Raw genomic sequence first — 14,716 nt, 5'->3', positions numbered from 1 at the left:
TGAAAAGCTGCTCAACATCACTAATCATTAGAGAAATGCAAATCAAAACTACAATGAGGTATCACCTCACACCAGTTAGAATGGGCATCATCAGAAAATCTACAAACAACAAATGATGGAGAGGGTGTGGAGGAAAGGGAATCCTCTTGCACTGTTGGTGGGAATGTAAGTGGATACAGCCACTAGGGAGAACAGTACGGTGATTTTACCTTAAAAAACTAAAAATAGAACTACCATATGACCCAGCAATCCCATGACTGGGCATATACCCAGAGAAAACCATAATTCAAAAAGACACATGCACCCCAATGTTCACTGCAGCACTATTTACAATAGCTAGGTCATGGAAGCAACCTAAATGCCCATCGACTGACGAATGGATAAAGATGTGGTACATACATACAATGGAATATTACTCAGCCATAAAAAGGAAAGAAATTGAGTCATTTGTAGAGACATGGATGGATCTAGAGACTGTCATACAGAGCGAAGTAAATCAGAAAGAGAAAAACAAATATCGTATAGTAACGCATATATGTGGAACCTAGAAAAATGGTACAGATGAACCGGTTTGCAGGGCAGAAATAGAGACACAGATGTAGAGAACAAATGTATGGACACCAAGGGGAGAAAGTGGCAGGGGGGTGAGCTGGTGGTGTGATGAATTGGGAGATTGGGATTGACATGTATACACTAATATGTATAAAATGGATAACTAATAAGAACCTGCTGTATAAAAAAATAAATACAATAAAATTCAAAAAAAATAAATAAAAATATTTATTTAATTAAAAAAAAAGGAAGCGAGGCCCACAGTCCAGTGGAGGCCCTGGTGCAGTCAGGAGAGCAAGATTTCAACTCGCCATCTGCCATGTACTTACATAGGGCCCTTTGGCAAATTACTTAAACTCTGGTCTCTTCTAACAAGAATCAACAATTCACTTAGAAACTGGTAAAATAACCTAACGTTGCCCATTTGGCAAGTTACCCAAGTCCCCTATTTTTAAATTACATAATTTGAAAACACAGCATAAAAGTAGGAAAAGAATGTAACTAGAAGATCAAGAAACAAAGTCCATTTGACTCCTAAAGGGTGTCCGTGGTTCTAGGTTCAAATTTCCAGGTTCTCTGGGCTGAGGTCAATTTATGCCTTCTGGCATGCAGGCTGGAATGCTTGTGGTTTTTAATATTCCCTCAAGTAAAGGAAGATGTGACTGTCATGTAGAAAACTTTTTAATCCTTACTGACTAAAATATCTACTGTGGCAGCAGCCCACAGGGACAATTTCCAAAAATTCGGTGTCTATGAAATGAGTATTCTTTACATTCTCGTAGTCCAAGAAAATCAGCAAACAGAAAAGGAAAAAAAAAAAAAAAAAATCAACCACTGGAATGGTACAAAGGACTAAATAGCGGTCTGGAAAAATAAGACCCCAAATTAAAAGGCTTAAGGTAATACTAGCTTTCATCTGCTTTTCAGAATCACCCGAACGAAGGAGGAAGCTGCCTGGAACATGTACTTACCATTCCTTCTCCTTCTGCGTGGAATCCATCCACCGGGGCACACTCGCTGGCGTGGCCATAGCAGAAGCAGTTTCCTCGAATCACCATATCGTAAACCGCGTAATAGTACTTTTCTCTGATTTCCATTCTGGAATCCAAAAGGTTATCTCCCAAAGTATGTAGTTTCACAAACTTGATTCTCAAGTTGGTGATTTTTAAGAGATCTACGAAGGTCACCAAGAATATGAAAAGTGTGATCAAAGAAGCAAGGCTTCTTTTGCAATTAGAGAACTTGGTTTTTTTCTCTTTATAGAAAGGCATGACAAATAAAAAAGGCTTAAGCTTACCCCCCCTGCATGATCTAGATGCACGTAATAATAAAGGTTAACATAATGTGACAGTCTCTCGAAGAAAGGTTATTCCCTTCTCATCAGTTTAACAAGAACATCTGTTCTGTGATGGATCTGTTGGCAGACTGATGTCTCAGGAAGAAGTGTGGAGGCGGAGAAATTTAAAAATGCGGTTGCATGATTGCCGGAAGCCACTGAACACACAATAATCTAAACTATTGCAATACCATCTGGTTCCCACAGCAATTAGTCTCAAAATCAGAAAATTCCATTCAGGTGGGAAAGGGCTTATCAAAGCACTCCAATTATCATTATAAGACAATTAGAGACATGTGTTTATCTTTGGAGAGCAAAACGCTATCTGAACTTTCCCACCATTTAGGTGAAATCCAAGTTACTAAAATCGACTAACATGACAGAATAACCACAATCCAGGGCCTGACTTTTCAACCAAGTCTGGAAGCACCGTTACAATCTACAACTATCTGGGTCTTAGTTTTACAGTTTACCAGTATAATTACCAATGTAATACAGTGGCGTGAAAATAAAGGAGCTTAGTACTGGGATGCTGAGGCAAATTATTCTTTCCTAAATAGAAGTTACTTCTAGACCAATGTCTCTTATTTGATCTTTTCTTCCTTTTTCTGGGTCTATAGGCCTATGCTTATTACAGAAGCGGGGCTGTCGATTACATTCTCTAATAACTTGATAAACCAAGAGTCATTCAATCTTCTCCATCAGTGTTTTCATTAATCACTAAGTGGGCTCTTGCTGAAGTGGACCCCAAAAGATTCATTAGCCCACCTGTCCTCCGCTTTTAGCTCTGTAGCCTAAAATTGCTCCTAAGCTTTACTTTCATTTATGCCGATAGATTCTTAAAATTTACGACACGGGACAACGGGGCATTGGCCCAATGCATCAGATACTTTCAAAGCCCAGATACAATTTTAAATACTTATAATATATGCATAGCTTACAATGAAGACTATAGAAATAGCTGTGGGTTGAAAGAGAAAGCCCATGAGTCCATGCATTCAACTTAGGCTCTTTGTAAAATCAAAAACTAAACAGAGAAACTGTGGTACTACTTCACCAAACGGAACTTCTGAATGCCAACATTTCCTCCAGCACAATAAGAGCACAAGCGCCTATTGACAAGAGGCCAAACAACAAACGTGAAGAGCAGCTGGAGTATTTAGAAGCCCTTGAGTGATCTCTGTGGAAGCCCTCAGCAGAGCAAATAAGCTCCCTCGCTTTCTCCTGCCATATTTAACAACAGCTAAGCCTCGTATTTACTGCTGTTTTAAGAGGCACAATCACTTTTGAAGTGAGTTTCGGAGGCCTCAACAATAGAGACAAGTAAAGAGATATTGTTCCCTTGATTACAAAGTAAATCCAAAGCATGATCTGTTACAGTGGATGCTTCTTTAATATAGGAATAGGTTTTCTGATGCCATTTAACAGCCAAAGACAATAGAATTATAATGGCAGCACATTCTCCAAGTCCCACAAATTTCACCCTAAAGGAACAGACCGTGAGTCCTTTTACGGACCCAGGAGGTGTTGGTCATGGAGCCTGTGTGGACATTTCTCGCAACTGGATTTTGAGAGCGGGGAGGGCAGGCCTCCCAGAGCTCACTCAGAAGTGGCACAGGGCTGCATGTGCCATTAAATATTTGTTTGATATCACACTAAGTGAAGGAAGTCAGACAGAGAAAGACAAATGTCACATGATATCACTTATATGTGGAATCTAATTTTAAAAAATGATACAGATGAACTTATTTACAAAACAGAAAGACTTACAGATAACCAAAACAAACTTATGCTCACCAAAGAGGAAACATGGCGGCGGGTGGGGGAGGGATAAATCAGGAGCTTGGGATGAACACACACACATTATTATATGCAAGACAGATAACCAGCAAGGACCTACTGGATAGCACGGGGAACTCTACTCAATATTCTGGGATAACCTATATGAGAAAACAGTCTGAAAAATAACAAATATATGTACATGTGTAACTGAATCACTTTGCTGTACACCTAAAACACAACATTGTAAATCAACTATACTCCAATAAAATTTTAAAAATAAAAACTTTAAAATAAATATTTGTTTGACAATAGAATATACAGAATGTACATTCTATGAATTTAATAAATTACAGACCAGACACGGTCTGAGCCATATGTAAAATTAAGTGAGGAAACAGCACTTTTCTGGCAATATTCCCTGGACTCCTTCCATTCTACTCTCCCCTGCTGTGAGCCGGGAAGTGCCACGGGGCTTTGGTTCAAAGGAGGGCCATGCCCCACTGAGAAAAACCAGCAAGACCTCACCCCACCTCTGCTCAACTGACCGCACCTCAGTAGCTGGAGAGGGGGCCTTATCCTCACTCTGAGGTGCAGGACCCGGTCTACAGAAGGCCTGAGTGACAGCTGGTGGCAGTGACGACACCAACAGCGGCAGCAGCTTCACAGACCCAACATTTTCTATGCGTTGGGCACCTTAGTGAGTCATTTATATACATTACTCATTTTACGTCCACAACAACCAGAAGGTCAATATGACTCTCCATTTACAGAAGAAAAAGTAGAAGCTAAAAAAAAGTTGTAAGTAAATGACTTGCCCAAGGTCACAGAGCTCTAATATGCTGGAGCTGGGACTTAAACCCAGCTGTGCCGGATTCCAAAGCCCATTCTGCCTACCAAGAAGATCAAAATGTATTTCTGTAAAGACGTGAGCCTGGTTGCTGGATGCTGGAAAGCAGTCTGCTCTAAGAATCGTAACACGTGCGTTCAGGATCTCTCATTAAATAGCCACGTCACTTTATGCGTGTGAGTCCAACTCTGAGCCTCAGTTGACTCATGTGCGAAATGCAACTGCAACCCTCATCTTAATGAGCACATTGAATGTGGCTGAGACCTCAAATTTTCCCCCAGGATTCTTTTTTCTCTTCTTCCTTTGACAATAAGAGCTCTAGCCAAGAGTTTGCGAGTGCACACAGCCACCAGCTAGAGCATCTCACATCTCCTGCGGTATAGCCAGGGGACTAATTTTGGCCAATGGGGCGTGAACAGATGTGATGTTAGGCTTCAGGTGGCTTGCTCTTTACCTGTCCGCTCCCACAGGTTGGGACAAGGACAGGGTGGGGTTGATCCAGGTCTAACCATGTGGATACAGACTACAAAAGACAGAGGGAACCTGGGAACCTGGGTGACCTAATGGCTACAGTTGCCAGATTTGGCAATAATAATACAAGATGCTCAGTAAATTTGAATTTCAGATAAACAATCACTGCAGCAGCGATATGTCCCAAATATCACATGGTTATACTAACCACAAATATTGCACGGAATAGGCTCGTACCAGTCACACATATCACATGGGATATAGTTATCCTAAAAAAATGATTTGTTATTTATCTGAAAATTCATACTGAACCGGGTGTCATCCTGTATTTTAACTGGTAAGCCTGCTTGCAGCAAGCGAACGGTACTTTATCTGTAAATCTCCCTCGGTGATTTCGTAAGAGAGAAGTCAACTTTTTTGAGACACTGCATTTTTGGGGACACCTTGTTACAATGGCCTAATCTGTACCTGTATATACATAATTATATATATGTATGCATAATATATGATATATATCATATATGCGATATATATATATACACACATGTCATATATATATGATATTGAGCAATAAATAAGGTATTATGACCAGCATAATGGTTTGGGGTCTTATGACACAAACCTGCTACTCTTATCAAAACGTGTTCCCCTTCAGTGAGGACTGATAACTGCCAATTTCAAGAGCATTGCAAAGAAAGAAGGAAATGGAGAGGGTGCAATTAGCACTTGATGTTTAGATTCTTTGGTAGCAGTGCTCTGGGTAAGCATTCTCCCATGATTGCTGTTCTTCATTAAAGCTTTTATTTGAAAACAAGCTTACTCTGTATCCTTGGACTGTAAGGATCTTCTATTCTGAAAGCAGGATCTAAAGCACGAAAAATCACCTAAAAATAGATATAAGAGTAATTGGTATTTTTGCAATGATCAAAAACCAGATTTGTAAGTAGAATGGAAAACAAAAAGAACAAACAAACCTCTCCTTCCGTTGAGGGTTCAATGTCAGAATATCGGGAATCACAAATTATATCATCGACTTTTTTCATGGGACCGGTGGAAATGCCGGGAAATGAGCTCTCACAATCATAGGCAAAGTATCTGTATACACCCCAGGTTTTTCCAAAGTCGGACGATCGTTCTATCAGCATAGCGGCTGGACGGAATGTCTAAAGGCAGGGTGGAAGAGACTCATTGGACGCTTTTATTGGTAATCTGTATTTTAAAATCTCAGAGGAAAATATCATTCAATTGTGTGCCACAAACCCTGACTGCGCGTGGTTGGTATTTCAGACTGTGGCTGGATTTCAAATATTTCAAGCTGTTCCATGGAGCCTCTTTTCACAGGAAAGTGTCTCGCCTCTAAATTTTGCACTTTCTCCCACCCTACCAGAGACTAGTAAGCTGTTCCTCTTTAGAAGCTGATTATAAATAGGCCTTAATAGCATACAAGTTTTGGTTTATTTAGCCACCATGCCCATGACATGACTGCTACAGCTTGAGTGTTCCTTCTTTCATTAATTCGTTTAATCATTCAGTAGATGTGTAATGACAGCTACTCAGTACCAGACAGGGGTCTAAATGCTGTAACTAATGCTGTCCAATGAGGTACAGGAATGGGCAGAAATTATTTACAAAACAATTCGTCAAACACTATAATAGAGTCACATGTGGTGTGCTTTGGGAAAACAAGAGGAAGGAATTACTAACTCAAGAAGCTAGAGAATCCTGCAATTCCAGCTACACACCCCAGAGAACTGAAAACAGGGACTCAGATGGAGACTTGTACATGAACCGTCAGAGCAGCTCACTCACAATCGCCAACAAGCGGAAACCACTCAAGTGTCCATCAGTGGATAAACAGACACACAAAAGGTGATATATACATGCAATGGACTATCATTCGGCAATAAAAAAGAATGAAATTCCGATATTTCCTACAACATGGATGAACCTCGGAAACATTACTGAGTACACTTAGAGCGCACACGCGTGCGCACACACACACACACACACACACACACACACACACACACCTAGGGAATGCTTCAGAGAGAAGATGGCATCAAACTTATCTTAAAACAGTAACTGGTTGTTTTCCGGACAGTGGGTAGAGGTGGTTACAGGTGGCAGGAGGGGTTGCTTGGGAAGGAATTTGTTGCCATGCTAAGGGGTTTACTTTATCTTTATGCAATGAAGGGGAATATTGAAACATTTAAGTCAACAATGAAATGCTTAGATTGCACTTCAGAAAAGCAACTCCGGCAGTTACTGGACATGGACAAAACAAGAGACCAGGGAACCAAGTGAACAGAAAAAAGATGAAGGTCTTAACTCAAGCATTACCGTGTGGACTGTGATAAAGGGATGGGATTGCCTGCTCTGAAAATTTACTGGAAGTAAAATACGCCGAATTGCACTTGGTGATCAGTTTGATTCCAGTGGAAAGGGAGGGAGAAGAAAGAAACAGGAACCCCTGAGCTTAGGCAGGTGGGCGTGTGTGCTACTACTAACAGATACAGAAGAGAAGCAAAGGCATGTAGTTTGGGTCGAGTTACGTGCAAGGTCTCAGAATCGAGACGCCCACTGGACAACTGGAAACAGTGGTCTTGGACTCAGCTATGAGAATGGAACTTGAAACATGGATTTGGGAGGCACTATATACATACAGTATTTGAAACCTCCAAATATTTAATTTCCCCTCAAAAAGAAAAGGACAAGATAAAAGAGAGCCAGGTCAGTGCTCCAACATCAACAAAGCGCTAGTAGAAGACAAGAGAGGGGTGCTGGGAACTTTAATCACATTATTTCATTTAACCTTCCATTACGGGCTGAACTGTGTCCTTCCCAAATTCTGATGTTCAAGACCTAATCCCTAGTACCTCAGACTATAACTGTATTTGGAGATAGGGTCTTTAAAGGGGTAATTAAAGTAAAGTGAGGCCACTGGAGTGGACCCTAATCACATATGACTGGTGTCCTTCTGAGAAGAAGACATCAGGACACAGACAGGTCCAGGCAGAAGACCAGGTGAAGACACAAGGAGAAGACAGTCATCTAAAAGTCAAGGGGAGAAAGAGGCCACAGAAGAAACCAACTCTGCCGACACCTTGATCTCAAACTTTGTCCCTTGAGAACCCTAGAAAATACATTTCTGTTGTTCAAGCCGCCCAGTCTGTGCTACTGTGTTATGGCAGCCCTGGCAAACTAATATACCTTAACAACACATCTGTCTGACAGATGAGGAAATCGAGGCTCAGGGACATTAGTTAACTCGCCAGGTATTGGCAGAGAGATTTCAGTCCTGACTGATTGAAGCCCTTTCAAATCCAGGCTGAATGAAGATCTTTTTTGCCTCACTGGCTAATGGTGTAATAGAAGCCTGAAAAATGGATGTCAGAGAGGAAGGAGGAAAAAGACAAGAATTCTGGAAACTGAGGCAGGATGGAGAAATAGGAGGCTGTGGTGAACAGGGGCAACGGGGAAAAAGAGATGAAGCAGAATGAGCACTAAAAATAGGCAAAAGCTTTAACAGTGATGAACAGGGTAAGTGCCTTTCGGGAAGTGGCAGTCAGATGACGATGGAGGAAGATCAAGAAAGTTAAGGCAACTCAGCAAACGGAAGCTCAACAGAGACACTCACTTCTGAATTCAAACCAGTGGTTGACTCACAGATACAGAGAACAAACTAGTGGTTACCAGTGGGGGGCGGGGGAGGGGCGATGGAGGGGCGGGGAAGTGGGAGGCACAAGCTACTTGATAGAAGACAGGCTCCAGGATGTTTTGTGTTGTACAACACAGGGAGTACAGCCAATATTTTCTAATAACTGTAAATGGAAAGTAACCTTTAAAAATACATAAAAATAGGGCTTCCCTGGTGGCGCAGCGGTTGAGAGTCCGCCTGCCGATGCAGGGGACACGGGTTTGTACCCCAGTCTGGGAAGATCCCACATGCCGTGGAGTGGCTGGGCCCGTGAGCCGTGGCCGCTGAGCCTGCGCGTCCGGAGCCTGTGCTCCGCGGCGGGAGAGGCCGCAGCAGTCAGAGGCCCGCGTACCTCAAAAATAAATAAATAAAAATTAAAAAAATTTTTAAAGAGAGTAAATGTTGGGGGCCAAGACGACCAATACAAGAACTTGAACAGGACCATAAAAAAAAATAAAACAAATGCTTGACAGAAATCTGGGTGACAACTAAGGGTGAAAACTAGTACCTGTCCAGCTCTCCTTGCACCATCCTTCATAATCCTGATGGTATTTCTCACGGATAAAAGGAGACAAGGGTAAGGGAAAGTCACATTTCGACAGATTCCTTGACTTATACATTTACTAGTTGCTCAGGTTTTTTTTTTAACCTATTCAGAAATATGAGAAAATGATACTTTATTAAACCCAAGAGAGTATTAGACTAAAAATTTTAAACAAAGGGGGGAGGGCTTCCCTGGTGGCGCAGTGGTTGAGAGTCCGCCTGCTGATGCAGGGGACATGGGTTCGTGCCCCGGTCTGGGAAGATCCCACATGCCGCGGAGCGGCTGGGCCCGTGAGCCATGGCCGCTGAGCCTGCGTGTCTGGAGCCTGTGTTCCGCAGCGGGAGAGGCCACAACAGTGAGAGGCCCACGTACTGCAAAAAAAAAAAAAAAAAGGGGGGGGGACCCAATAACTGTACCAAGGCAAACTCCCCAGGGGACCTGCGTCGTGGGTGGCAACACTCTGGAGAGAGACTAGCCTGATGTCTTTGTGGCACAAGACAGCAGAGAGGAAAAGCCTTATAGCCAGTCCTGGTTATACTTCCTTCTCTCTCCCTTCTGGGACCTTCTGAGTCCCAAAAGGCCATTGACGAGTTATCCAATTTTCTGTGAAGTTAGGAAACTGCTGGAAACTGGGACAACACATTTTACCTACAGAAGGGAAGCCTTTCCATGTTCATTGCTGAGTCACTGACCTTCTCAGGCCTCACACTGCTGCATAGCTGCCTCTGAATTTATACTGAACGAAAGAGCTGTGAGTTTGGAAACCTTTGGCTATGAACAAAAACAGACTGTGGATATGCTAACTGGGTTTTGCTACTCTAAGAAAATCTAATCCACTTAGTAAACAGCCATGTCCACGCAAACACGAGTTAGAACAAACACACTCTCATATGATCCAGCAATCCCACTCCTGGGCATACACCCAGACAAAACTATAATTCAAAGATACATGCACCCCTGTGTTCATAACAGCACAATTCACAAAAGCCAAGACATGGAAGCAACCTCAATGTCCATCAACAGAAGAACGGAAAAAGAAGATGTGGTATATATATACAATGGAATACTACTCAGCCATAAAAATGAATGAAATAACGCCATTTGCAGCAGCACAGAGGGACCTAGAGATTATCACACTAAGTCAGAAACAGAAAGACAAATACCATATACTATCACCTATTATGTGGAATCTAAAATACGACACAAATGAACTTATATCTATGAAACAGAAACAGACTCACAGATGTAGAAGACAGACTTGTAACTGTCAAGGGGGAGGGGGTTGGGATGGACTGGGAGTTTGGGATTAGTAGATGCAAACTATTATATACAGAACGGATAAACAACAAGGTCCTACTGTACAGCACAGGGAAGTATATTCAATATCCTGTGATAAACCATAATGGAAAATAATATATATATACATTCGTTTTCATAATGGAATCACTTTGCTATACAGCAGAACTTACCAGAACATTGTAAACCAACTATACTTCAATAAAATAAATTTTAAAAAAAAAGGAATAAACACACTCTTCATCCTCGACCCCTTCCTGTCCTCACCACTCAATGGTATCACCACCCTCCTAGTTCCCCAGCTTGGACATCTCAGTAATTTTTGATTCATCCCTGCCTTCTGCTGTTCTGCTTCTACTCCTTCTCCAATTCATGGCTGAGTCTTTGATTCTAAAGGGTCCGACTGACTCCCTTAGAAAACAAGGGCTCTCCTCTCGGCAATGACTCTCCAAGGCAACAGTAGCAGAGGGTAGCAGAGAGGGCAGCAAGGGGCGACGTGGGACTGGGAAAAGCTCTCCAAGTCACACTGCCAGGACTCCAGGTTGCAGCAGGAGGCTTCCTCCTACTTGAGAGCCACAGGCAGCCTTTGCGTTAACACCACCCCTGCCTAAGTCAGTTCCAGCTCCCCCTTACCACTGACCTTGAGAGCCCCCTGCCTCTGTGCCCTCTCGTCTCCATGCCCCAGGCCCTCCTCTGTATTTCCTCTTGGCTCCCTTCCTGAAACACAGGTCTCATTTCCTGTCGATGGCTCCCCATTTTCTATAAAGTTCACACCCCTCAGCAAGGATGTAACCTTACTTCCCGCTCCTCCCTTCACTAGCCCAAGTTCAAGGCACGTCTATATAGTGTTGAACAAACTCTGCCCGAACTGTCCCACCACTAGAGCTTTGCTCTCACACTGCCAAGAAGGGTTTTTCTTCTACCTGCTCTCCCTGAAGTCACGCTCACTCTTCCTGGCCCAGGTCAAGTGCAATCTCAGTCCCCTCCTTGTAAAGCTTTCTCCTTTATCCCGGGCAAAAATGAATCTCACTCTCCTCCCTGCCCACGTACTTTATCCGAACTTCTGCTATAGCAGTGAGCACATCCTACCTTGCATTGTAAGTTATTCGCAAGTACGTATTTCTCCCCTAGAAGACTGGAGCTTCCGGACAGCGCAGAGCAGGAACATGCTATCTTTAAAATCTAAGGCAGTTTCTTACAAACAGAAGATGACTGAATTCATTTATCCACTTATTTAGGCCATATTTGTAAAGCAATTACTACATGCCAAGCATCAGCATATATAAAAGCAATCAGGCTCCCACTACACGCCAGGGTGGTAAGATCATCCCTATGATGCAGGCGTTACTTTTCTTCCCATTTTACCAAAGAGGAAGGAGAAGCTCTGGCCACACACGCCAGTAAGGGACAGAAATGGGGAGTCACACCCAAATCTGTGCAATCCTGTAGATGTTGCTTTTCACACGTGAACTAGGGGCCCAAAGGATGAGTTGTGCCAACTTGTACCCATTCTTTAGGTCTCAGTTTAATCACCACCTCCTTTGTTTGACTTTCAGCACTTCTGCACAGAATTTCATCTTTGGCCCACTGTACTCACTTGAATGAGTATTCAACTACAGGATATGTGCCCACCCGACTTTTGGATATAAACGAACTACCCATAAAAGGTAGTTTTACCTTTTAAAAGGAGAAAATGAACAAAGTAAAAGATAGGACCATAAACATTCATAAAGACGATTCTGAGTATTTTTAGGTGTCCCATAACGTGAAGGCAACATCCGAAGCTGAGTCTCACTTCTAACTGCCAGGTTGAGCATATGGCCAATGAAGGGACAAGGCGTGGTTTAGGAAAAGTCCTCCCTAATCCCTCGCGGGACCCGGTGCCACCGTGTAAACCTTCCTCCCGCCCACCCCAACCAGCAACAGCAGGTTCCCGTGGAGGAGCAAGGGGATGAAGAGCTCAGGCCTGGGGACCAGCAGCCCAGCATCCCAGCATCCCTCCTAGTCACGCTGTGACTTCCACGCCCACCCCTGGCCCTTGGCCGCCCAGGCTTAGGCAGAGGACACAAGCAAGACTTTCATGGCTACCCGCCCACACTGTAAACCTACCCCTGGCACCTTTTCCAAACCTGAGAAGGTGTAGATAAGGCCCCCAACTGAAAACGATTCAAAAGTGATTTTAATCTGAGAAGCAATAAGTAAATTATAGGTTTTGTGTGCACCAACATGTACTTTAAGCCATGTGAAGCCTGTCATTTCCAGGCAGCTGCTTAAGAAGAAACAAAGGGACTTTGTACACAGACATTCCCTAGTCCTGGAGTCATTTTACATCTCTCAAAGAAAAAGGATGGGAAAAATCCACGTTGAAGAAGGCAAGCACATTTCTTAAGGAACTCAAAAACCGTTCCCACATATTTTGCAAAACTTTGAAAACCAAAGATAATACACTTCCTTTTCAGTTACCGAAGTCAGCATTAAAACATCAACCCAAGGGAGCAGGGACTGACTCTCCAGATGTCTTATTATGATTTGGGAGCAGGTCAAAGCTGCCTGTCTCCATGGGGAAATAAACGGATATCTAATTAAAAGTTTACAGTCAAATCATCTTAGAACAGTGGCTCTTCTCTACTTACTGCCATGAAGAGAGAGTATCTGTTAAGCATAGTTCTTCATGCCCATGTTGAAAAGCTGTTCAATTATCCCAATTTATAGCAGCAATAATGTTTAGGTTCCCACTGAGGCCAACCCGCAACAGCCATCCATTTTGAAAGGGGAATTTGTGAGAGTTAGACCTTACCTTGAAGGTCATGATGAGATGAGTGAAATGGAATTCTGCTTCCAAATCCAGTTGGATGGTTACATTTTCCACGCCTATAGGAGATTTTTTTGAAAAGACAAAAGGAAACAGCAAGGTAAACGGGAACATCTGTGAACAACTGAGACAATTCTCCTCAAGTATCCTTAGGCTCCGCATAGGAGTTCTCTCTGCGGTCCATCTTAAGCTGAAGATAAGATAAATAATGATAAAACCCTGGCTTGATTCAGGTGATGGAGCACATCTCAGAATGATTCTTCAGTTGTTCATCAATCAGTCTGGAGTTCAACGTATTGAATGTGTTCCCTGGAACAAGACATCTGGCAGAATGTCAGAATGACAGCCTTTAGTTGCTGTCAAGAAAGACATCTTTTGCTTAGGAAAAAAATGAAAAGTCTTCCCAACCCACTAAGCCAAGGGTCTCTCTCAAAGGCAAAACAAGAGGGGGCACTTCCCGTGCACAGCAGGGGTTCAGCTTTGCTGTCTGAAGCCCAGGAACACAATCCTCTTCCAGTCCACACAAACATATTCCTTTTGTTCTGTGCAGCGGCAAAGAAAACAAATACGAGTCCACCACGTTTTCTGAGTTACACTCCAATTTAGAAAAACCTATCCCTGATGGAGAAGCCTTTGGGTGCATTTCCACAACTGAGAAACAATGCCAAAGAGACAAAGAATGGGTCAAATAAATAAACTGGCCCAGAACAAATACTAACATCTTCCCTTTCAGGGGAAAGCCTGAACAAACAAATGAGCCTCTGCACTATGCCCTGGGGGTCAATCCACTGGAATTCCAGGGACAGAAAGCACCTCCTCCCCAATCCCTTGGGCCCTCAAGCCTGCCTGCTTAGTGAAGGAGACCTTTCCACATTTCCTGTGCTCGAGAGAGCTTTTGGGGGTCCATCTTCTGAAGCAAAAGAAGTCTTAAATGCAGGAAGACAGGAATGTGTCGGGATGAATGATGTCACAGGCTGGTGTATTTTCGGGAAATCAGTAGGACTTTTGAAATAAACTCTCCCACTGGACAACTGCCAAGTCAATTGGGGATGGGGGTGGGGGGGAAGTGGTCACTGGAACGGATATGAGTTAGTTGGAATGTTAAAGAAAAACATAGCCGTGCTAACTAACCTTATCTAACTTATTAGAAAGAAACTGTACTACAAACCTACTCTCCACGACAAGGTTAGCTAAGCAACTATCTGTCTCTCCTTTCCCAGGCTTTTAAAAACCTGCACTATTTGTTTAAAATGAAGAGATAACGAAATAGCGTAAAGTACAAGCAAGACTAGGACCAGTTCTGTAACATAAGAACGTATCTGGCAATGTGGGCTTGAAAAGCGCATTCCATTTTAGATTCCTAACCTGATAAAGCACTG

General features: G+C 42.9%; 1 protein-coding gene across 1 annotated transcript in view; it reads right to left on the bottom strand.

Annotated features, from left to right (window-relative positions):
• The window catches only part of LAMB1 (laminin subunit beta 1), a 72,828-nt gene that overhangs the window by 52,202 nt on the left and 5,910 nt on the right, over positions 1 to 14,716 (bottom strand). Inside the window, exons 4-7 of the mRNA XM_065884277.1 lie at positions 13,323 to 13,396; positions 5,963 to 6,151; positions 5,809 to 5,872; positions 1,524 to 1,726 (exon numbers count right to left, since the gene is read on the bottom strand). Coding sequence (XP_065740349.1) covers positions 1,524 to 1,726; positions 5,809 to 5,872; positions 5,963 to 6,151; positions 13,323 to 13,396 — 530 coding nt within the window. The remainder of the gene's footprint in view (positions 1 to 1,523; positions 1,727 to 5,808; positions 5,873 to 5,962; positions 6,152 to 13,322; positions 13,397 to 14,716) is intronic.

The sequence above is a fragment of the Phocoena phocoena genome, chromosome 9, assembly GCF_963924675.1.
Source record: "Phocoena phocoena chromosome 9, mPhoPho1.1, whole genome shotgun sequence".
Lineage (NCBI taxonomy): Eukaryota > Metazoa > Chordata > Mammalia > Artiodactyla > Phocoenidae > Phocoena > Phocoena phocoena.
The sequence above is the reverse complement of the archived record's forward strand: the minus strand, read 5'-3'. Positions and strand labels throughout refer to the sequence as shown.